This window comes from Hyperolius riggenbachi, chromosome 5, assembly GCF_040937935.1.
Source record: "Hyperolius riggenbachi isolate aHypRig1 chromosome 5, aHypRig1.pri, whole genome shotgun sequence".
Classification (NCBI taxonomy): Eukaryota; Metazoa; Chordata; class Amphibia; order Anura; family Hyperoliidae; genus Hyperolius; species Hyperolius riggenbachi.
In genome coordinates this window covers 207,592,223-207,617,117 of record NC_090650.1, presented here as the reverse complement: position 1 = coordinate 207,617,117, position 24,895 = coordinate 207,592,223, and the positions used below count along the sequence as shown (strand labels likewise).

At 45.6% G+C, this 24,895-nt stretch overlaps 1 protein-coding gene across 6 annotated transcripts in view; it reads right to left on the bottom strand.

Annotated features, from left to right (window-relative positions):
• Positions 1-24,895, bottom strand: part of AHRR (aryl hydrocarbon receptor repressor) — a 456,078-nt gene that overhangs the window by 123,485 nt on the left and 307,698 nt on the right. For all 6 annotated transcript variants that reach the window (XM_068236645.1, XM_068236646.1, XM_068236643.1 and 3 more), the window contains one exon: positions 16,741-16,830. In XM_068236645.1, coding sequence (XP_068092746.1) covers positions 16,741-16,830 — 90 coding nt within the window. The remainder of the gene's footprint in view (positions 1-16,740; positions 16,831-24,895) is intronic.

Genomic DNA, 24,895 nt, shown 5'->3' with positions numbered 1-24,895 from the left:
TACCACCACACCATTGCTAAATGGCTGCCGGGATCCAGGAAAAAGAGCGGAGGAGATGGGGATCTCGGAAGCTGCAGGAGAGACCTGGAGTCCCGCTGAGCACCATTGAACGCCGCGCGGGACCCAGGTAAGCACCAAGTGCATGCTATTAAGCTTACCGCTCATGCTTACCACTTCTGACTTCTTTCCCTAACCCGAGCTATGCTCAGGATTACTGCCAGGAAGGTTAATCAGCATATTTTTGAAGAAAAAAAAATATTATAGATAAAATTGTGCAAACCTGAGATATGAAAGTGCAACCTACAGTAAATAGCCTAAGATACATTTTGTGAATATAAAGGTCAATTTATAAAGTACCAATTTGCACTGGCAGCCCTTCAAATAAGAAACAAAGGCTTGGAGAACACTTTAGATTCACATGCCCAAAATAGCACATAATGTAAGTTTATTGCATTGGTTACGGTTCCCAATGCGATTTTATGTGCATTTTAACTACTTCAGGACCGCACTGATTGAAATCTACACCCTGTTTTGATGACGATCTGGCTGCCAGGGCTTGGATTTCAATACACCGATGCTGCACGTTCTCGCCGGTTTTGTCGTTCCTGACAATCTTGCCACTGTCTCGCCACCGCAGCTCACTCGCTCTGCCGTCTCTATAACGGCAGAGCCCTGTGAGTAGGTCAGAAGCCGATTTCATTGGCTCCTGACCCTGTCTATCAACGTAAGCAGCTCCCATTGGCTTACATTAATAGGCAGGCTCAGGAGCCAATGAAAGCGACTCCTGACCGGCTCACAGGAATTCTGCCGTCATAGAGAAGGCAGAGTGGGTGGCCCAGGTTCACGACGTGCGATTGTGGCGGGTATGTGCAGAGATTTGTCGTTATTAGTCGGTGTTCCGCCATTTCTCGTACCAGCGGTCCCTGGTCCTTAACCCTCTTGGGACCAGCTGCTGAACCCCCTTAAGTACCAGGCGATTTTCCATTGGGGGGGGCGCATTTGGGTGGTCAGGCAGCCAGATCCCTGCTAGGGCTTAGGTGAGCATGGTCTCTCTATTGTGGCCAGGTGTCCCCCATATTACAGGCAGCCTTTACTCACCTCCCAGGCTCCAGCGATGAGCCGCTGTGGACCCCTCCGCTCTCGCCGGCATCCCCGCTCGTACTGCTGCTAAATCCCAGGTCACGGCTTGATGACGTCATCAAGCCGCGACCCGGGACTTACGTCAGAGGGATCGGGGATGCCGGCCAGATCGGACGGGAGCGCCGATCGCCTGCGGAACGTCAGGAAGGTAAATGGATCCTCTTCTTTCCCCCCTACCGCCGCAGCTCTAATGGTGACCACTAAGATCCGCCATAGTGATTACGTGATCAGAAACCAAGCGCGATGGTTCCTGATCACTGAGGGGAGATGTCAGCTGTCATACGACAGCTTAATCTCCCCTCTCAGGTGCACACGATCGCGTTGGGAGCAGAAACAGCAGGCGGCGTAAGTCCTACGCCGCATCAGGCTTAAACAGCCACAAGTGCGGCGTAGGATTTCATATCGGCGGTCCCCAAAAGGTTAAGGGGGCAGAGACCGCTGGTACTAAAGTGGTTAAAATCACAGGGCAAGTATCTTCTTTTCACACACTAGGCTTGATTCACTAAACCGCGATAGCTCAAATATCACACCTTATTAAAGATATTGCACCGTATCAAGGATATCGCACCTTATCAAAGTTAACACGTCTTATCAGAGTAGAATAGCGAGCGCTACGAACCTGCAGGGGCTCAGGGCAGGACGAGTGCCATTGCCAATTAGCAGGCATACGTTTGTAATAAAATGTGATTTCTGCCCCTAAACCCTGCTGTGCGTAAAATCAGGATTTTTCCCCGGACTTTTAGCGTGTGTCCCAGTCCGCCATGACCCCTTGAAACATCTTTTCCATCACCTTAGTGGCCACAATTAGTGTTTTGTAGTTTTGAAGGTTCGCCTACCTATTGAAGTCTCTGGCAGTTCAAAGGTTTGCATGTTTGCGAACTTTTTTCGCGTGTTCAAAATCGGAGTTTCGCAACAACTCTACTTGGAACTTTGTTACCCACCAGCAGGTGGCTATCTTCTGATTTCTAAACCTGCAACTCTGTGTTCCACCTGCAGGTGGTATATTGTGCCAAGACTTTGCATGTTTCCATTATCCACAAGCAGATGACTCACCATAATTTAAAGCAAACCTGTAATGGAGGTGCGGTGGGGGGGGGGGGGGGGGGCTAAAAGTTAGATGTTCACCTCAGGATGATCTAGAGGTTTTCCAGATCCTCGCTGATCCCTCCATTTCAGCACAGGGTCCCTATTTATCTTCTGGCCATGCTTTCATTTGTGGTCAAGTGCATCTGGATTGGGCATATATGAGTAAGGTCTGCGCATGTCTAGAAGAATGAAGCTGTTCACTACTAGCTTTTCCCCTCCGTGCACAAGGGCTTCGTTCTACTGGGCATGTGCAGACCTTACTCGCACATGCCCAGTCTGGATGCACTCATCCGCAATGGAGCATGGCTACAACACACCTATTCAACAAGCTTTTGAAGAATAGGTTTAGAGGGACCCTGTGCTGGAACAGTGGGCCATAGGAGGATTCAGTAAGCCTCCGTATGAGGTATGTATCTAACTGTCCTTTTTTCCACTTAGGTACTCTTTACAGATGAACTTCACTGTATAATTTAATGTATAAAATGGCTTATTTTTTATAACATTCTTTTATAAACAAGACTGCTGAGAAAGATATGAACACATACTGGCCTCAGGATAAAAATAATAAAATAATAATAAAGGTATAAGACAATTGATCTGGACTACTTCAAAAATATACATATGTGTAAAATGTTGTGTGTGTGTGTATGTGTGTGTGTGTGTGTGTGTGTGTGTGTGTGTGTGTGTGTGTGTGTGTGTGTGTGTGTGTGTGTGTGTGTGTGTGTGTGTGTGTGTGTGTGTGTGTGTGTGTGTGTGTGTTAGAATAAAACGTTTAGGGTATGGTTAGGTAAAAGAATGGGGGCTCCCAGATGTGAGAGTGTGGGGAATATATAAAATTATATCAGGGAATGGACCAGGGAATATTAGAGTGTGTCAAGAAATGGACTGTGGGCCACGGCAACAGAAAAAGCTGGTACAACTAAGGTGAGTGAGGGTAAACAAAAAGTGGCCACTAACGATACAATTTGCTGAACGATCGATTACGAACCATTCTTCATACGAACGATGATCAGATTGACAGGATCAAACCAAAATTCAGATCGTTTTCATTAATCTGATTGGATTGGTTAGGAGATTTTTATCCATTAGTGGTCCCAAACGATCATTTACGATCTTTCATACAAAGAATCATTCGTAATTGATCATTCAGCAAATTGTATCGTAGATGAGTCTAATTACAAATAGCTGGAGTAAGGCTGGAAGAAATGGGAGTGGAACCTCTTGTGCTATAGGAAAGGGAGATAGATAGTCATGTCAGAAGGTGTACAAAAGTGAGGAGTCAGTTTAAAAGCGTTTAAAATGGGTGTAGTGCACACAAAGGGTATCTCCAAGAATAGATTGGTGACTAAATGAGTTGTGTAATATAATCAGGAATACTGACATTTCATAAGAGTGAGCAGCATAAGCATAAATCATGATTATAATATGATATAAACGACATCATAAGTAATTATAGTAAACAGATCAATTAGTTCTAGCTATAAAATGAACTGATAGTACATTCTATACACCCTGTATGTATAATCTATAAATGATAAATTAATACCCCAATGTAGATGCCAAACTATAACTTCACCCCCTAATGTACATACTTTCCTGACACCTAATCTAACCCTATCCTTGACACCCTTATTATTAAATCTAATCTGCCACTATCGTATCCCCGTATTCCCTAGTAACCTTTCTATATTAGCGGCTAACCCTCATGGATACTAACCTTCTATCATCTTTGTTCTTAGCTGTTTGATTTAAGTGCTTTTGCTTGGTTTTGTACAGCCGAGCGCTGGCCTTAGTAGTAGAATTATGCTCCATACCCAAATTAATAGAGTCTTGACCTGGGAGGGGCACCTAATAATAAGTACTCAGTCGTATTGACATGGAAGTAAGCTAGCTGTTGAGGAAATGCCATCCATTAAGGAGCTTGCTACATATTGATACTGTCTGATGGCTCTGCACTCAACACATTGAGGATTATAGCCTAGTTAAAGAGCAGTACTCCTAGTACTTTGTAATAACTGCTTCATGCATGTGGTGAAAAGTTCCTTTTGTATAAACAAACCACTGGAAATGAGTGAATGATCATGTAATTCCTGAATAAAGATCCCTTTTGAACTGAAAAGAACAATGCATGTTCGCTTGCATGATAATGCAGCAATTGTATGTTTGTGTGAATGAGCAAGAGGAAAAATGTGTGTAGTAAAGGCAGGGCACAGTGGAAGGAAGTTTGTGCTGAAATATTATCAAAGCAAACTGTTGGAACACATGAAAGAGCAGAAGGGAAAAAGTGCACAAGCCTTTGGCACTATTCATAAAAATAACATGTATGCCTAATAAGTGCCAACAGATGTATATTAAATATAGCAAAGAACTGGAACGGCTTAGCTGGGGTGATATCTGATGGGTGACTTTAGTGTCTTTGTAGTCAGTGATAACCATATTTAATAATATTTCTTTTGCATTTTGCAAAACTTAACCTGCCACATGCTATTACAGTACATGAGTGTGCTGACAGATTTTATGTTACAAAAGACAATCCAAAGTCTGACACAGCTTGTCTCATGCTACTGGGAACTGCCTAGGAAGAATAGTGACTATAAAGTCTACCCTCTGAAGAGGCCTGGGCTAAGCATTGCAGAGTCAGTGGATAACTTAAAATCTGATAACATAATTAATTTGCATCATAGATTGTGCCCACCTCCTGCCTTCCTTGCCTGTTTCTAGATCAGATGGCCAATGGACGCAGCTTAGTGAGGGACAAAGGGGCAGGTGCAATTTACCACTCAATTTTAGGTCTCCCTCCATATACAACTGAACACAAGTTCTAAAAGTTCTAAAATCTAAAATACTGTTTACTAAATGCACAGTCTCAAACACAGGAAAGATGCCCAAAACATCAATAAATGTTATCAATACAGTTTATAATTGTGACCATAGTGCCTAGTTTTTGATGTGAAAATATGCAGAAATTCTTACCACAAAAAAACATAAAGGGCTTGATTCACAAAAGAGTGCTAACTGTTAGCACGGCCGTTTTTCGCGCGAATTTTCGCATTGTGTGCGATCGCGAATTTTCGTGCGAAACGATAACGTTTTCACGCGCAAATGCACATTTTACCGCGAAATCGATATCGTTTTCGCGCTAAAATTCGCGTTTGCGCGCGAAAACGTTATCATTTGGCGCGAACATTCGCGATCGCGCGCGATGCGAAAATTCACGCGAAAACGGCCGTGCTAACAGTTAGCACTCTTTTGTGAATCAAGCCCTAAATGTAGCTTCTCTTTCTTAATACTGGACCCATTCCAAAAATTCTGCAGAAGCATATTTTTGCAATGATTCATGAAACAACCACTTTCTCCAATGCAGAACTAGTTTTATTTCACAAGTCCAATTTTTCTGTGTACTTTTTTTATTTCTATCACATCAATTTCATTCAACACATGCTGAAAGTTTAATTTCCCTAAATCGATGGTTCATTATTTGACATTCACAACAAGTACTTTAAAAAGGAATTTGGGATTTAGGTTGCATGATTCTTGGCTATTTATTCCTTAATTACACAGGACAGCCATTGCAGGTAGCATAATGGTACAGGGCCAGGGTTGGAGACAAAAAAATGTACATTGTAGGGGATTGCCAGGCTGGGCCTGAATTGCACTCTTTCCTGCTTAGCAGGATTCTGCTCTTTGGAGAGGCTGCCAGAGAAGAGCTCAATCAGCTTGGCTGGGTAGGTATGGTGAGAACCCAGCTCAGTGGCTTAAAGAGAATCTGTACTCTAATATTCTTACAATAAAAAGCATACCATTCTATTCATTATTTTCTCCTGTGCCCCTCTGTGCTGTTTCTGCCACTCTCTGCTGCAATCCTGGCTTGTAATTAACAGTTTTAGGCAGTGTTTACAAACAAACTAACCAGCTTCTAATAGGCTCAGCTAAGCATAGTGTATGAGTCATTCAGAGTATGCAGGGGGCCTGCAGAGGGTGTGTATCACTTCTACCAATCACAAGCAGCCCTGCACATTCCACACAATCAAGCTTTAGCCCCACAAACAGGACAGAGGAAAGATACATTGATTTATTACAGAGACAGTGCAGTTAGGAAAGACTGCAGTAAGCCAGAGCAGATTAGAACAGGCATAGGAACTTATAGGATAGAAGAACTAAGGCTAAAAAAATTGTTACAGAGTCTCTTTAAAGCTTCCAAACCTAAAAATGATTCCCACATATTCCAACTGAGAAAGTAAGCAAACAAGCTGTACAATGTCAAGTGCTTAAAGTAAACCCGTGACAAAAAGGGCAAAAACTAGATACTTACCTAAGTAGAGGGAAGTGTCTGGATGATCCAGAGGCTTTTCCTATCCTCCTGTAGCCCACCGCTGCTTGCTGGGGCCCACTTCTTCTTCACAGATGTACTTCCATCCATGTACGAGTGCAGCCACATTGTGCAGGTGCAATGACAGCCCATGCTTGCACAGTAGCATACAGCCGCTGACACAGAGAAAAAAAGCCATTGCCACATATGATTGGAGGGTGCTAGTGCTGGATCCGCGGGATGAGAAGGATGAGGAATGTCTCTGGACCATCCAGAGGCTTCCCTCTACAGAGGTAAGTATCTAACTTTTGATTTTTTTCCCTCATAATAGGTACACTTTAACCACTTAAGGACTAGGGGATTTTCTTCTGATCGGTGCTGCGTGGACTCTCCAGCCCGCAGCACCGATCAGGAAATAGCCAGGGCGATCAGACTTCCCCCCCTTTTTCCCCACTAGGGGGATGTCCTGCTGGGGGGGTCTGATCGTCGCCGGCTACCCGCACTTTCCGGGGGGGGGGCTCTTCAAAGCCCCCCTCCGGAGCGCTTTCCGCCCTCCCCGGCTTTCCCTCCCTCTCCTTTACCCTCTGAGCGGCGCAGGACCAATATCCGTCCTGCGCCTGATAGGATAGGCTTCTGCCTATCAGATGCCGGCAATCCCCGGCCAATCAGAGGCCGGGGATCGCCGATCTACGTCACGGCGCTGCTGCTGCGCAGCGCTGTGTGATGTAAACAGCGGGGATTTCTTCCCCGCGTGTTTACATTTTGCCGGCGAGCCGCGATCGGCGGCTCTCCGACTGTTCACGGAGACACCCTCCATGAATCAGAGGCCGGGGATCGCCGATCTACGTCACGGCGCTGCTGCGCAGCAGCGCCGTGTGATGTAAACAGCGGGGATTTCTTCCCCGTGTGTTTACATTTTGCCTGCGAGCCGCGATCGGTGGCTCTCCGGCTGTTCACGGAGACACCCTCCGTGAACTGGCATGGAAAGGCCGTTTCCATGCTATACCACTAACAACCCGCCGATGCCTATGGGCATTAGGCGGTCGTTAAGTGGTTAATGTTCTTCCTTACTCTATGACTGCATTGCTAGTCTTTTTAAATCCGGACATCATTTATGAAATGCCATTACAGGTCAGGTCTGAGCTTTAAAGTGGGAATGAAATCACCAAAGAAAACATCTACTGACTACGTTTTATCAGTTGATAGGTTTGTAGAGCTCTGATGTGCTGTGGACTGAAGCAGGAAGTGATCATAACAAATCAGAGGCTCACATATCTATCACCTGCTCAAACTGATAAAATGTTCTTCCAAGAATTCTTCTGGAGCTTTTTTTTATTACTGTCACAGGAGCCCTAGTGGCTGACCGCACTTAGCCTTCTAAACGGTGCCAGCGCACAGATCGTGCAAACTCTGGTCGCAGTCAATGCGCAGGAACCGTTAAGAATTAGCCGCAGACAACTCAGAAGGGAGCCTGTGAGACACGGGTAATTACAACGTCACCTACTGGTTCAGAGTAAACTGCCACCACCGCGGTTACTATGGGACCGTGGGGCCCACTAACTGACTGACTAATCCTGCGAATAAAACGGTTAAACACACGATATTCTGTCTAGCCAACAACAAACAAACAGTAGCGTATCTTCAGAGACCCGGGATCATTTCTGTGTGTGCTGATAAGCAGGGTAGCGGAAAGTGAATGACTTGGAGAAAGTCGTTTATTCACGCAATATAAATAATTAATATATACAGACAATTATTAAAATCAACACTTATTGAAACAGTAATAGCCAGTATGAAAAATAAAAGAAGGGAGAAAAATACTTAGTTCCTGGAAAGATGTCCTTATTGTGGGAAGAATCATAAAGTCCTTGGTTTCAAAGTCCAGAGTTCAGAGTTCAGACCAGGTGGATACCAGCATATCCTCAAGCTGGCATCTGATGAGTGCAAGATGGTTCAGTGTGGAGGACCTCTTCCCAGGCAGCTCATTCACTTTTTATGGAGCTGAGCTCAGAGGCGGGCTCCCAGAGTCGGCCCTCCAGGCCGGACTATGGTAATCACATGTGGGCAGGGGCTTTAGCAACCTCATAATCCTGACATGTTCCCTAGGCAGACCTGCGCGGCCGGCCCACAAATAATAAGTACATATTCTCGATCCCCAGAACCTACCGATTAATATGATATCAAACTTGGGCATGTTTTCATGCCTGGTTAAAAAACGGTGGAATTCCCAGAGTTCTGTTTAGGACAGTGGCCCAAATTTAATATCAAAACACTCACAAGATCCGGACCAGCAGAATGATATAACTTTCACATTTCTCACCTGAACGGTATTGCTTAAACATGCTCAAAATACTAAACTCCATGCTTTCTAATATGGCTCCGGCCGGTCTGAGCAGAGCAGATTTTTTGAATAGCCCCCTGCTGGGAGCTCATCCTGTCTTCCCCAAATGGCAGAGTGAGTTCTCTGCTGGCTAATTAACATCTAGGTGTCACCTGGTTCCCAGAGCCAAAAGGGAAATTGTGCCTTCCACAGGGAATATGTCCCAGCTAATTAACACCTTCCCCCCAGGCTGTCACTGTAGCTTAGGAACAGCTGGGGAATCTGTCTTAGCTGAGGGATACTTCTTATCAAATCTTGGTTCTATTGATCTGAAGCGCAATCGATGCAGGAATCGAGTGCGATCGTTCTTTACTTCACGGGCGGTGCCAGGACGTGCCTGCGTCCCCGCAACCGTCCGTGACAGCCCTCCCCCTTGTCCGCGGCTCAGCCACTCATCCGCAAGATGTGTGGCGGCGCCGCTAACCTGGCTGACGGGCCTCGAGTTGCCGGTACGGCGGGAAAACCTATTGGAGCCTGTGGCTCGGTTCCCCTGGACCGGTCGCGGTCTGCTACCCTCAGGGTTGACCCAACATGGACCGTTCTGGACAGGGCGTTTGCGCCACTGCAGTCGGACGTGGTGCCTGCCGGGACTGCTGACAACGGGCAGTGGGTTGGTTAGGTCAACAGCCAGCCCACGCAGGGTTCCCCTGCTGAGTGGCTGTGGACCTAAGGGAACCCCGCGGGAATCCCTGGACCTTCCCAGCTCCTGACAGACGGCACATGCCCTGCAGTAGTTTGCTACATCCCTGTTCATCCGGGGCCAATAAAACTGGTTCCGAATACCGGCGAGTGTCTTGCGGACACCCGAGTGCCCTGTCAGAGGATTACCATGTGCGGATTTCAGCACATGTCCCCTGAACGCACTCGGGACCACAAGCCACTTGGTATTCGTGTGGGATCTACCTGTAGGGGGCTGTACAGACTCACTGTACAGTCTCCCACCTTCCCAGTACACCTTGAAAGCGGCCCCGTCTGCGAGGGGCTCAGCGGCTTGCTGCCTGAGCACCTCCAGGCTTGGGTCACTTTGTAGTGCAGCTGAGAATACGGCGCTGTCAGTTTCAGCCAACTGGCTCATGTCACACGAGGCCAGCGGCTGAAAGGTCTCATCCCTGCGGTCAGAGGAGGGGGAGGAGGCCGGAACCCCCTCCACCTGTTCTGAGCCCAGGTTCTGAGCAGTGCAGCTGCGCGGTACTGCTAGCACCGGTACACTGTCAGAATGGCACAGACGGACAGTACTCAAATCATCATTGCATGCAGTAATGATATTGACAGGTATAGACATTTTTTCATTACAGATAGGTTGTACAGTAAACTCAGGTACAGTTACAGCATCATCACAACAGACAGTCTGTACATCAAACTCAGGTGCCTTTGAAGCAGGCACTATTGAACCTGGTACCCTTGAACTGGGCACATTCAACCCACCTCCCCCTGGTGCTCCCCCAAGTGTATAAAGTACCTGGTGGTGGGTGGAGAGTCCGTCTCCTTCCGTGAGCGACAAGGCGGTCGTGGCAGGTTCATAGCAGGACACAAGCTTGCCCAAATCAGTCCCAAGCAACACAGGGACTGGGAGATCCTTCATAACCCCAACAACCCTTTCGTGGACCCCTCCCACTCCCCAATCCAGCTTCACTCTTGCGTGGGCTATGTGGAAAAGGGTGCCCTCTACTCCAGTAAGGGCAAGGGATCGGCTGGAGCTGATGCTCTCCTTTGGCACAAGATGTGAGTGAACTAACGTGATGTCAGCTCCGGTGTCTCGAAATCCGGTGACAACTTTGCCGTTCACTCTAACAAGTTGCTGCTGGTCGGTTCGGTCGCGGATTTCCTTTCCGCGGGCAAACATGACAAAATCGGATGATCCAGGCTGTGGTTCGCTGGCGGGCTGCCTCTGCTGTGGGTGAGGTGCAGGTGATGCAGATGATCCAGGTGCTGGTGGTGTCTGTCTCCGCTCTGGACAGTCGAATTTCATGTGTCCGGGCTGGCGGCAGTAGTGACAGGTGACCTCTCCAGGCGCTGCAGGCCTGGGTGCAGCAGCTGCGCTGGGTGGCCTCTGTGGCGGACGGCTCACAGGGGCAGGAGGGTCTGCCGAGGTATTGGGCTGACCTCCTCTCCAGCTGGATGGGACAGTTCTGCGGGTATCAGCCACCCGGGTAGTTGCAAAAGTCTCAGCAAGGTCTGCAGCGACAGTGGCTGAAGCCGGCCTGCGTTCTAACACAAACTGTCGTACATCAGCAGGGCAAATGTTCAGAAATTGTTCCAGGACTATCAAGTCCTCCAGGACATCATAAGACCCTTTGGTGAGGCCTAGAGTCCACTGCCGGAGTGTGGTGAGCAAGCTGCTGGCCACATCTCGGTACGAATCAGAAGGCTTTTTCTGCCAGGCCCTAAACTTTTTCCGATAGGCTTCTGGCGTCAGCTGGTACTTAGTAATGATAGCGTCTTTTATAGCAGCATAATCATTATTCTTTTCCGCAGGCAATTCTGCGAAAGCATCAAGCGCTTTGTAGCGCAGCAACGGTGTCAGATGTCTGGCCCACTGGTCTTGGGACAGACGATACTGACGGCATGCTTTTTCAAAAGACCGCAAAAACAAGTCAATGTCAGTGTCTTTTTCAATATTAGCAAATTTAAATTTTGCACTTACGGGTGCTGCAGCTCCTTCAGCAGGGAGGCTGGGCGGTGAACTCCGGCTGGCCTGTTGCACCTTTGCCATGTTGAGCTCATGCTGTCGTCTCTCCCGCGCCTCTGCGGCATCCCTCTCCGCGTGGCGTTCAGCAGCAGCAGCTTTGCGTTCTGCAGATTGGCGCTCCCGTTCCTCTCGTGCTTCCATGTACTGCATGTACTTTTCCAGGTCAGTCTCCATCAGCTTTTGTAATGCCTGCTGCATTACCGGGTCAGCACCCATGGACAGTCCAGTACTGGCCAGTTCCGGGCGAGTAATGTCAGAAACTCTGGGATTGGGGTCCATACTGACAGTCTCTGGCGTAACTGTTGCAACAGGGCCCGCAGGATGCTCAACCTCTGTACGCCTAAGATCTTCAGCCTCTGGTTCCCCTTGATTGTCAGATGGGCTGGTATCCACCTCAGCGGACACTCCCGGCTCCCGCAGTTGCTGGGCATCCCATCTGGACAAGTCTGCTATCAGGTCCCGTTTTGTCTTGCGGAGGATGCCAATGCCCCTCTCTTCGCAAAGATTTTCCAGGTCTGCTAGGCACATGTTCTGGTAGTTCCCTGACATTTCCATGCCAAATAAAATAAAACTTTGGGGAAGGGGTACTGGCTACACAGTCTCTCTGTATATATAAAAAATATATTGCCTTCCAGCTACACCAACGAATTAGTTCGTTTCTCGATAGCGCTAGCGCTATCGCAGATACTTTCAGCACAACACAGATCCCAACCGCTGCCTAACACTGTCACAGGAGCCCTAGTGGCTGACCGCACTTAGCCTTCTAAACGGTGCCAGCGCACAGATCGTGCGAACTCTGGTCGCAGTCAATGCGCAGGAACCGTTAAGAATTAGCCGCAGACAACTCAGAAGGGAGCCTGTGAGACACGGGTAATTACAACGTCACCTACTGGTTCAGAGTAAACTGCCACCACCGCGGTTACTATGGGACCGTGGGGCCCACTAACTGACTGACTAATCCTGCGAATAAAACGGTTAAACACACGATATTCTGTCTAGCCAACAACAAACAAACAGTAGCGTATCTTCAGAGACCCGGGATCATTTCTGTGTGTGCTGATAAGCAGGGTAGCGGAAAGTGAATGACTTGGAGAAAGTCGTTTATTCACGCAATATAAATAATTAATATATACAGACAATTATTAAAATCAACACTTATTGAAACAGTAATAGCCAGTATGAAAAATAAAAGAAGGGAGAAAAATACTTAGTTCCTGGAAAGATGTCCTTATTGTGGGAAGAATCATAAAGTCCTTGGTTTCAAAGTCCAGAGTTCAGAGTTCAGACCAGGTGGATACCAGCATATCCTCAAGCTGGCATCTGATGAGTGCAAGATGGTTCAGTGTGGAGGACCTCTTCCCAGGCAGCTCATTCACTTTTTATGGAGCTGAGCTCAGAGGCGGGCTCCCAGAGTCGGCCCTCCAGGCCGGACTATGGTAATCACATGTGGGCAGGGGCTTTAGCAACCTCATAATCCTGACATGTTCCCTAGGCAGACCTGCGCGGCCGGCCCACAAATAATAAGTACATATTCTCGATCCCCAGAACCTACCGATTAATATGATATCAAACTTGGGCATGTTTTCATGCCTGGTTAAAAAACGGTGGAATTCCCAGAGTTCTGTTTAGGACAGTGGCCCAAATTTAATATCAAAACACTCACAAGATCCGGACCAGCAGAATGATATAACTTTCACATTTCTCACCTGAACGGTATTGCTTAAACATGCTCAAAATACTAAACTCCATGCTTTCTAATATGGCTCCGGCCGGTCTGAGCAGAGCAGATTTTTTGAATAGCCCCCTGCTGGGAGCTCATCCTGTCTTCCCCAAATGGCAGAGTGAGTTCTCTGCTGGCTAATTAACATCTAGGTGTCACCTGGTTCCCAGAGCCAAAAGGGAAATTGTGCCTTCCACAGGGAATATGTCCCAGCTAATTAACACCTTCCCCCCAGGCTGTCACTGTAGCTTAGGAACAGCTGGGGAATCTGTCTTAGCTGAGGGATACTTCTTATCAAATCTTGGTTCTATTGATCTGAAGCGCAATCGATGCAGGAATGGAGTGCGATCGTTCTTTACTTCACGGGCGGTGCCAGGACGCGCCTGCGTCCCCGCAACCGTCCGTGACAATTACCATGTTGATTAGACAGCTCATACTCCCCTCATGTTCCCAGGTCTGCAGGCAATGAACTTGGTTCCTCTCAAGCCATTCCTAGCCGCACACAGAGGGTTGTGATTGTTAAATCCAACCAAATGTTTTAAATATTACAAAAAGGGAGGGAAATGTGAAATAAGACAGCAAGTTCGTTTACTGTGTTCAAGGGATGCTTAAATATGTTATATCATTTTGATACTAACGGTAAGCCCAATTCATTCATTTACTTAATTTAATTAAACTAAGGAAAAAAGTGTCCCAAATGGGTACTCACTTTGGGCGAGGGAAGCCTTTGGATCCACCAGAGGCTTCACTTGCCCTCCTCCACTGGGCTGTTGCAGAGCTGTCCCCACTGCAAAACTGTTGATAAGCGCTTGTTATAGGCTCTTGCATCCACAGTAGCACAGTCCCAATCAGGCTTCAGCGGAAAAAAGAGTCCCATTGGGGTCAGTGCTACTGCGCTGGACAGAGTAGCCAAATTCAGAAACGATGCTTCAGACAGATGTTTATGCCTAGTACACACCATACAATTTTCTGTTACATTTTTCTGTTATGCTGGATACACACGGTGCATTCCCGCACTCGATTCCCGTCGATTCCCGACCGCTCGATTATTTCCGACATGTCCAATTCCCATTTGGATGGATTGTTAGGTCGATTTGGCATGAGAATCGACCTAACAATCATCGAAATGCGCTCGGAAATGCTTGGAAATAATCGAGTGGCCTGGTATCAAGCGGGGCATCGAGTGCGGGAATGTACCGAGCATTAGATTTTTCTGTTAGATTTTCTGTTATTTTCTGTAGAGACTGGTCATTATCTCTGGTGCATTGTCTTCTGGTTATCTCCTGCTGAGTAGAACAGTGCCTAATTGCTAGGCAGATAGATGGTTAGACATGTTGGAAATTATCTATCTGGCAGGTAAATCTAACAGAAAATCTAACAGAAAATTGTATAGTGTGTACCCAGCATTAGGGGTTGTGGGCAGAAAGGTGTATTCCTACATACATGGTGTTACTGTCTAAATGTACACAAACTTTGGCATAGGTCATAACAAATTATATATTCAGCAGTGGGTAATCAGGTCCCTAAGACTCCGGAAATGACTTTACTTGGGCTTAAACTGGCACAGATTTTGCTCATTCAATTTAAACTTATTACACACAGTTTTTCAACCATCAATCTAGTGATAGCTAAGGCCCCGTTCACATCACAGAACGCAGGCGCGTTCCGTTCAGAACACAACGCACAGGAACGCACGTCATGTGCGTCTCTGTGCGTTGCGTGGCTGATCCCATTCACTGAAAGTGAATGGGACAGCCACGCGTTTTTACAAAAAATGCGTGCAGCATGCGTTCCCGGACCGCACAGGTCCGGAACGCATGCAGTGTGAACATCAGACATTGCACTCTATGCAATGTCTGATGTCGTGCGTGTCAGCCACCTGCACGTGTTTCCAAAACGCGACTGGAAACGCGTGCAGTGTGAACGAGGCCTAAATCATGGAAGTCCCCAGCTCTTAGTTTTGAGCAGGTGAAGAAATATTTTGGACATGCTATGTTTTATGATCAGATAAAAGCCATTATGGACTCTACAATGCCTAGATACAAAAAATTATGAAGACCGGTGTATACCCAATACTACCACAGTCTATCTCCTACTAATATAAACAATATTTTGCCAGTTACAGATAGTAAAAGTATCAGGTAATAAGATGAAAAGGTTATATTGATAGTTTACACTGCACCTAAGGAACTCTTTCCGATTCCAAACCCCTTCCCCGCCCTTACTCATTTCCCCTCCCATGGTTGACATGAGGGGATTATTCCTTTTGATAAGATAGGTGGCAAGTCATGACATAGTTTTGTCTTACCAAAGTATTATGCTGATTAAATGAGTTGTAGGTGATAAAGTTGGGTCACTTAGTTAATGGATATGTTCTGAGTTCACTTATAACTTGGATACATGGTTTGGACCATTACTTACTGGTGTAACAGTTTTAGTTATAATGTCCTACCTTTAGTTATATGTCATGTTCAGTAATACAAGATTAGCAGAACTCCTCCAGTATATGTGGCTAATATGCTGCTGGAGGTTATTACTGGATAAATTACAATAGAGCTGTAATATGTACTTGTATCATTGTATTTGTTGTTTTCTGGAACAGAATGTTCTTGTATCTTCTTTTACAAGATGTTTCAAAAAAATTATTCAATGATAAACAATGACATGGAATGACATATTGGGAGATCTGTTTTGCTTATGTTTTGGAAACAGTGCTGTAAACCATTCATTTGATAAGCAAATAGTCACTCCCCAGAGGAATGCATGGGGGGGGGGGGGGTAGGTAACTCCTATCTATAACTGAAAAGTGTTGTTTGTTTCAAGCTAGCTCTGTAGTCAGCTGCTATTATTCAGTCTTTGATCAGTAAGGACAATGATAGCAAAATCTGGCCTAATGACATCCCTAAGTTAATCACTGCACTCTATTTCCTACTGAACAATAAAATAAAGTGTCAAAGTTTGTCTGGCATTATTATGAAAGTTTAATGTTGTGTAAGTTTTTATGAAAGTTTAATGTTGTGTAAGTTCTCATCTATTCCATACCAATGTGTAGTAGCAGAGACAATTTATTCACTGTTGAGTCTCACTTCATAAGCAGTTGAACACAGGTTCACTTTAAATTTCATTGCATATCGAGTGATTATACTAGCATGATAAAAGATGCTTAAGGCACAGTCTCAATATCATATATTAACGTGGCCCAGGAAAGACTGACCCTCAGAAAAGGCATTAGGACTTTCACTGATGACTGCATAGGACATCAAAGGCAATCTTTCAGAAAAATAAACAAATAAAAAAACCATGATAGCAGTTATTTCCCCTAGGAGTCATCACGGTTATGATCACTGGTCAATATACAAACAGAGTAGCAATAGATGATAACCTTACTTTGCAAACAGCAATTCAGTTGCACAAACCTGATGGAAGCCTAGGTAGTCTAATATCGTGGATGAAGCGTAGAATATCATTCCTTCCGTACTGACAACAAGAGCAAAACCATTCAGGGACTGTAGAAGAAACAAGACAGACACAGATTAGTTGCAATTTGTATGGAAGAAAGAAGTGTTATTTCCCCACATTTAATTGACAACATGCAGGTTGGTAATGGTTTTTCTAGATTTAGAATTTATAGCTATTGGAAGAACAAGAGCAGAGTCTTACTCTGACAAAACACTGCTTTAATAACTCACATCTGGAAGCCATTGCATTTCAAAGAAAATAGTAAAGGATTGTTCACTAGCATGTCAAGAAGGGCTTACACTGAGGCAGTGTATTGCACATAAACACATTTAATATTAATACTGTGTGATTATAATAAAATCATCCAACAAATTAAAGATCATGAAAATAGAATAAAAACTTCAGTCAGGGTTGTCTGCATGAAAATTGGCATATAAAATAAAATGCATTTGTATCAATCATTTTATGAATAAAATAAATGACCAACATTACACATTTCAAAATGACCCTATGCTGAAACATTATAAAAGCTGCTATTAGTGTACTTGCTTGAAAAAGAAAGAAATAAAATAAAGTTGTCTGGCTATTATGGTGATCCTCTGCTTTAAAGAGAGCCCGAGGTGGGGTCATAAAGTAAAAAAAAATTGATACCTGATCTGGGGGGCTGGGCGGATCAGGTAGCTGCCAAAAACGCTGCTCTCCACCACACCTGAGTGCCGCTCTGCTCCACTTTCGATCTCTCTCTCACAGCAGCGTGCAGGGAGGCAGGGGAGTGGCAGGGGGTGCGGCCAGGAAAGCCTGCAGGAACGCCCTCAGTGGGCGTTATGAGCAGGGAATTCCTCTCCTCTATTTACCATCCGAGATAGAAACAAATATTGTCACTAATCCAGGGGGGCTATAGCGCGGCTGTGAGAGGGCAGAGAGCGGCGGGGGGGGGGGGGGGGGCACAGAGGCATGTCATGAGGCAGAGAACATGCCTCTGTGTCCCTTCTGCCCCCCAAGGAACCGCCTCGGGTTCTCAATAAGAACTTCAGACAGTGGCCCAAAATGACTATGCAGATCAAGTGTTTCACTTTCACTCACTGATGTGTTACATAGAAGCTACTGCATAACACTTACATAAACTTTCAGTACATAGTTTCCAAACACTGAAGGGTCTCTATGTTTCAAATTATGTTGCTGTAATATCCCTGTTAATAGAAATGCAATAGGAAGACCAGAATCTGCTTCACATAGTTTGCATAAAAATAGCTAGAGATACAATTTCACAGTTTTTGACAGCTAGTTTATAAAACTGATTTGTTTTTCATTGATACAAATAAAAAACTGAAATTGGAGGCCTAAAGTGCTTTAAAACATCTTGCATGTGTATACATCAATCAGGGAGTGTAATTAGTATACTGCTTCACACTGACAGACCAAACTCACTGTGTAACGCACCGCAAACAGCTGTTTGTGTAGTGACGGCCGTGCTGGACTGGTGTGCACCATGATGAGAGTGCAGGTGATGGCGGCTTTCCAGACTATATGGTCGCCGGGCTGAGGTAGCTCAATGACAGAACAGTGACTGTCCAGCTGATCGAATTTGGTCTGTCCACAATGAAGCAACGACCTTATTATCTTGGGTGTGCTCCCCCCCCACCCCCCGAGACACTCATATAGCCGGCGGTCATTGCTTCATTGTGATATGCAAGCCCCTTCTGAACACGTACTTTGATCCAGGGCCGCACGAAATCACAACAGCACGACCTCGAACAGACCTGTCAGGTGGCCTGCCTCTGCCTGTTTTGCCCATATTGGGGGGGATGAAGTGAAAGGTATGCACTGACTTGAATAATACAATGTGCAGTCACACAGGTGCAGTGAACAGGTATGCAGTGACTGGTATCAATACAATGTGCAGCTGTCACACACACAGGTACCGTGAACAGGTGCAGTGACTGGTGGTATATAAAACTGCGTGTGCTCGCGTAGGTAGGTAGATGCACTGAACAGGTGGGTATGCAGTGATTGATATTACAAATGTGCAGCTGTCACACACACAGGTACCGTGAACAGGTGCAGCGACTGGTGGTATATAAAACTGTGTGCGCTCACGTAGGTAGGTTGGTGCACTGAACAGGTGGGTATGCAGTGATTGGCATTACAAATGTGCAGCTGTCACACACACAGGTAGTCACTGAATGTGCTGGGCCTGGCAGTGACACAGTAGGAATTACCAAGGGGCCAAGGTCCAGCAGCTGCGACTGACTGACAGGGCTGTATATGCAACACAAGTGTCTGTGGGACACACACACACAAAAGTAGATCACAAGAATAACATTAGCTCTCAAAAGAGCTGTTGAGGATGAGGACTACTTTTTAGCAATAAGTATCAGCAAGAAGGAGCAACCTAACAAGCCTAACACAAGAGCCTAACTAAGCTTTCCCAATGTCAGCAGGTTCTCTCCCTTCTCTAATTACTGCAGCCACACGAGTGAATGAAAAGGCTGACGCTGCCTGCGTTTTATAAGGGGGCGGGGGGCTCCAGGAGGGAGTGTAGCCTTATTGGCTACCCTGTGTCTGCTGACTGTGATGTAGAGGATCAAAGTTGACCCTAATGATGTAGTATAGGGGGCGGGTCGAACTCGCATATAGTTCGCGGTTCACTGCGAACGCGAACCACCAAAGTTCGCGCGAATATGTTCGCGGTCAAACCGTTCAGGCCATCTCTATAGGATATTGGCGTGGGAACATTAATTAAAGGTAAGCATTTATGTGTAGTTAAGACTATTAAAATACTTTATTTATTGTTAAGTTTTTATTTTACTTTTAACTCTTTTTGAAAACGGGTAAGGTGTACATTAGTGCCCCTATACCAATTCCACCTGGGGGATGGGCTTCTGGGGGTGCCCTTGTTAAACTTGTTTTTAACTGCACTTAAAAAACATTTTCCTATCGTAAATGTAAAATAGTTTTTTTTCAAAAACTACAAAACCCCTTGTTCCCACTATTCTCCTTAGAGTGAACCAAGCACCACTTTTAGCACCCAGGGCATCTCTATAGCACATTAAAAATGCATGCCAACAATGTGGCTCATTATTGAAAAAAAAATTAATTTTACCTTTTATTTGTACATTTAAAAGTTTAGCAGAGACCTTTATTACTCCACTTCCAAGGCCTCCCGGACCATACAAAATTTCAGGCAGATAAGGACTGATGCAATTATTTTATTGCGCACATTAGCGGAGGGTAAACACAAGCTTTCATCGGTGGGGGGAGGTTGGGGTGGTGGAGAGATAGGACACTGTGCTTCAAAGAGTTTAGAGAAGCCACATATGCTATCTTCACACCTTCCTCTGGATAAATAATGGGCAGCTAGTAGGGGAGGGGGGAACATGGCAGCTCCTATAGCTGTTAGAAACCAGGACAAACTTCAGAAACAAAGTGGACGATTGGTTCTCTTTAACATACCTAGCAAATTTGGTGATTATAGCATGTGGGGGGCTTTGCTATTAATCATTAAAGTTGGTTGTATTCAGAGGCGTCGCTAGTGTCATATATCGGTGGCACGTGCCACAGATATGGCTTTGGGGTGCCCCTAATTAGTGCTCTGGGGTGCCCAACGGGAGTGCCCCGAATGTATTTGCTTTGCACGGCCGCTGTTTACACAATACGGCAGCCGCCATGTTGTGGGCGGTGCTCGCTGCTCAGAATCATCAGCGGCACTGCTGATCCCCTTGTCCATCCTCCCCCTGCCCAATCAGGAGCACCAGGCAGGGGGCACGAGATTGAAGGAATAGGCAGGGGGCTGGAGAGAGCGTGAGTAGCTCCGCCCCTGCACGTGTAGTGGAGACTCCTCGGAGCCAGTTTGAATTGCCCGCCCGGTGCCCGCTGACCCTCGCTGACCCTCCGCATGCCACCAAGCGGGACTGAGAGGCCTGAGGAGCGCTCAGCAAGCCTCTACTGCAGAGCTGCAGTGCCAAGTGAGGGGGAGAATAACTGTCAGAGGCGAGCCAGCCTGGAGGTCGGACTCGGGACACAGGCAGGATGCAGCCGCGTCAGCTAGTTAACCCCATGTGTGGCAGACCAGGGAGGAGGTAGTATACTGTTTACTCTGCCAGGCTTGTTCTCTGTGGAGTGTGTGTGGAGTGTGTCTGTGTGTGTGGAGTGTGTGGAGTGTGTCTGTGTGTGTGGAGTGTGTGGAGTGTGTCTGTGTGTGTGGAGTGTGTGGAGTGTCTGGTGTGTGTGTGTGTGTGTGTGTGTGTGTGTGTGTGTGTGTGTGTGTGTGTGTGTGTGTGTGTGTGTGTGTGTGTGTGTGTCTGTCTGTCTCCCATTGCGTATATACATGCCCCTTCCTCTGTGCCACATTGTGTGTGTGAGTGTGTGTCTCCCATTCGCTATGCCCCATTTTGTGTGTGTATCTGTGCCCCAGCCTCTGTGCCCCATTGTGGGTGTGTGTGTGTATATATGTATATGTGTGTGTAAGTATATATATATATATATATATATATATATATACTTCTAAGGGTACAATGGTTAATTTGCATATATTCAGCAGTGGTGCCTGGGAGACATCTCAAGCTCACTCCAACCTGAATTATCGCAAATTCTTTCTGTTTTAGGAAAGCAAACTTTTGTTTTTCTTAACATCTTAGTAAGGGGGCTTTTAGGACCATTGTAGTCCCTTACACACCCCAATGAGTTCTGGGTCACCATGAGCTTGCTGGTTAGTCTGTGCCTCTCGGATTTACAAGCCCTACTCCATAGAGCCAAATTAATCCATGCCATGCACTGATGAGGATCAAACAATCCGAAACAGTCTGTATGCATGTTGGATTATTATGGCTCTGTACATATTAACAAGCTGACACATCATTGCATTCCAGCGGTTCTGGAGGTGTGTTTAGCCTCTAAGGGTACAATGGTTAATTTGCATATATTCAGCAGTGGTGCCTGGGAGACATCTCAAGCTCACTCCAACCTGAATTATCGCAAATTCTTTCTGTTTTAGGAAAGCAAACTTTTGTTTTTCTATATATATATATGTGTGTGTGTGTGTGTGTGTGTATGTATGTATGTATGTGTGTGCGCGCTTCAGCCTCTATTCCTTATTGTGTGTGTCTGTGCCTGAGCCCCATCCTCCATGCCCCATTACAGTATAAGCTGTTACTATGTGCCTGTACTGATAGTAAACTAGCTGCAGTGTGTGCTGATCTCTGCCCTCTCCAGTATGTACAGTATAAGCTGTTGCTCTGGGCCTGTACTGATAGTAAACTAGCTGCAGTGTGTGCTGATCTCTGCTCTCTCCAGTATGTACAGTATAAGCTGTTACTCTGGGCCTGTACTGATAGTAAACTAGCTGCAGTGTGTGCTGATCTCTGCTCTCTCCAGTATGTACAGTATAAGCTGTTACTCTGGGCCTGTACTGATAGTAAACTAGCTGCAGTGTGTGCTGATCGCTGCTACCTCCAGTATGTACAGTATAAGCTGTTGCTCTGGGCCTGTACTGATAGTAAACTAGCTGCAGTGTGTGCTGATCTCTGCTACCACCAGTATGTACTGTATAAGCTGTTACTCTGGGCCTGTACTGATAGTAAGCTAGCTGCAGTGTGTGCTGATCTCTGCTACCTCCAGTATGTACAGTATAAGCTGTTACTCTGTGCCTGTACTGATAGTAAACTAGGTGCAGTGTGTGCTGATCTCTGCTCTCTCCAGTATGTACAGTATAAGCTGTTACTCTGTGCCTTCACTGATTGTAAACCAGCTGTATTGTGTGCTCATCCCTGCCTCCTCCAGTATGTACAGTATAAGCTGTAAAGGCTGGCACACTCATACAATTTTGAGTAGCCAATTTTACTACTTCTAGGTATTATGAGATCTCGGCACTGTTCATAGTCTGTAAGTCTGTAAGCTGGTAAGTGATTGACCAGTCAAAATTGAATGTGTGTATGCTAAGCGCGCCGCAGGTTCACCCTCACCGGTGCCCATAGGTGCCCCTAATCTCTTAGGATCCTAGCAACGCCACTGGTTGTATTGGCTCAATGCAATTTTGCCATGAACTTTACCAATGAATTTGCAGAAATGTGAAAGGCTAATTTTAAAGCAAAATATGCTGCAATACTGTGAAAAAGTATGGTAAGGGGAAATAGGCCAAGGCACTGTGAAATCAAATTTGGAAAATGTGCCTGCTCATCCCTACATAAGAACTGTGCAATCTGCTTTTAGAATTGTTCCACTTACAGTGCACACATTTTTGACTACACATTCAATTAATTTATAGAATGGGATTTGGTATTTTGTTTATGTCTGACTGTCACAACATATTAGGTAAGGAAAAAAAATATATGAAAGCATTGGGTCAGCCACCCATTTTAATGCCCATGGCAGAAAATATGTCTGGCAGGGTATCTCCTGTTGACAAGACACTGCATTTTATTGGACAGAATAGGTCTTGCTGATTGCTGTCAAAAACCCCTCCCCATTCCCCTCATGACCCATATGAGGTATTCAAGGAGGACTCAGGAGAGAGCATTAGCTAGTCTTTCCCTGCAGACACAGAGCCAATCTCGTGACCAATCCCTCCGGCTCCCAGAGCTGCTAAGAGATTAATCTCCCAATAACAGTGGGGCAGGTGGGAGGAGTAAGGTGAAAGGAAAAAAAGTTGTTCACTAGCTGGGGAATGTCCACTCTCCTGACAGCTGACAGTTTTGTAAATGGATTCTGGACCACATGACTGTCTTATCCAAAGGGAAACTCACAAATGATTGCATCAAGGATGGAAATTGTGTGTAATGGCATAGTCCCATATTGACCTTTACTAAGAATGAAAAATGTGGGAGTCTTTACTAGGAATTTCAGGTTCTTAGTTTATTGTGCATTCATTCTAACCATATGCTCCATCCATCTTTAAAGATGGTCTGTCATTCAGTCTGTGTCTATCACAACTTGTTTCTGTCACTACAGGAAAAAATACATTTCAAAACTTTTGGTGGCCATCCTATTTTTGTAGAACATTCCAAAAACATAAGAATGTGCTTTTAAGGCAGACCAAAGGGAAGGGGGGTGCAGCATAACATAACATGTATTAGTGAGGTGCCGTACATGATCTAGAAGGTAATCAGTGGCCTAATCCCCACATCTGCTACTCCTCATTCCCTGTCAACACATGATCTGTTGGGTTTACATCTTCTTTGTAGGATATTTCATGTACCTTTGTGTAGGTCTTCATTTTTTTAAATGTTTTTATTACTACACATAATTAGGATATATCTTCCCATCTGATGATTGTGTTGTAATTTCTAGTCATCAAGGCCCAGTCAACACTAGTAATATTCATAAACCGATTAGCAGTTTGGTCTTGGCGATTTACTCCATACATTCAAAGATGCAGCACATACTGTGTACTTCAGTTAGCTTATGCACCCCCAAAGCTGTACCAAAGCTGTACTGAGGAATGAATACTTGTGTTTAAGGCAGGGATCACACTGGTCTATTTTCAAGAGCATTTTCTACACTGAAAAACTGATTTGAGAACTCCTGCATACGAACGCACATAGTGTGCAGAAAACTGAAAGTGTGACCCCTGCCTAAGGCGTACGAGAGGAATCTGGGCAGGAGACTTGGGCGCAGGATACACGCTGTATGGCTTATCCTGCTCCTGCACAAATTCCCATTGATGTTAAATACTATTCCCCCTCCAGGCCGCCATGGATGGTGGGGAATGAAATCATTTGGCTTCCAGCAATTGCTGGAGGCTGAATCATAGTGTTTTATCAGTAACTTCAACTCCGTCCTCTGACGGCGCTGAAGTTACTCACTGCTGTGCCCAAGTCTCCTGCGCTGGAATGAAATTGTTTGTGCCTAAGACCTAATCAGATCAATACTAGCATGCTTGTTTGCCTACAGCAACTGCCCACAAAATAGAACTTAATAAAGTGTCTTGTTTGAGTCACTTCATTCAGATTCTTCCTTTAGTAATGGTAGCTATTTTCTACTTTTGGTGATACACAAAGTCACTGATCTAGTATTAACAGGCATTTTAAGGCATGCTGGGCAACGCTTTAAGAAGAGTTGTTGTTGCTGCATTTCTCTGTGGATGTGTAATTCCATATACATAAATGGTAAGGGTGT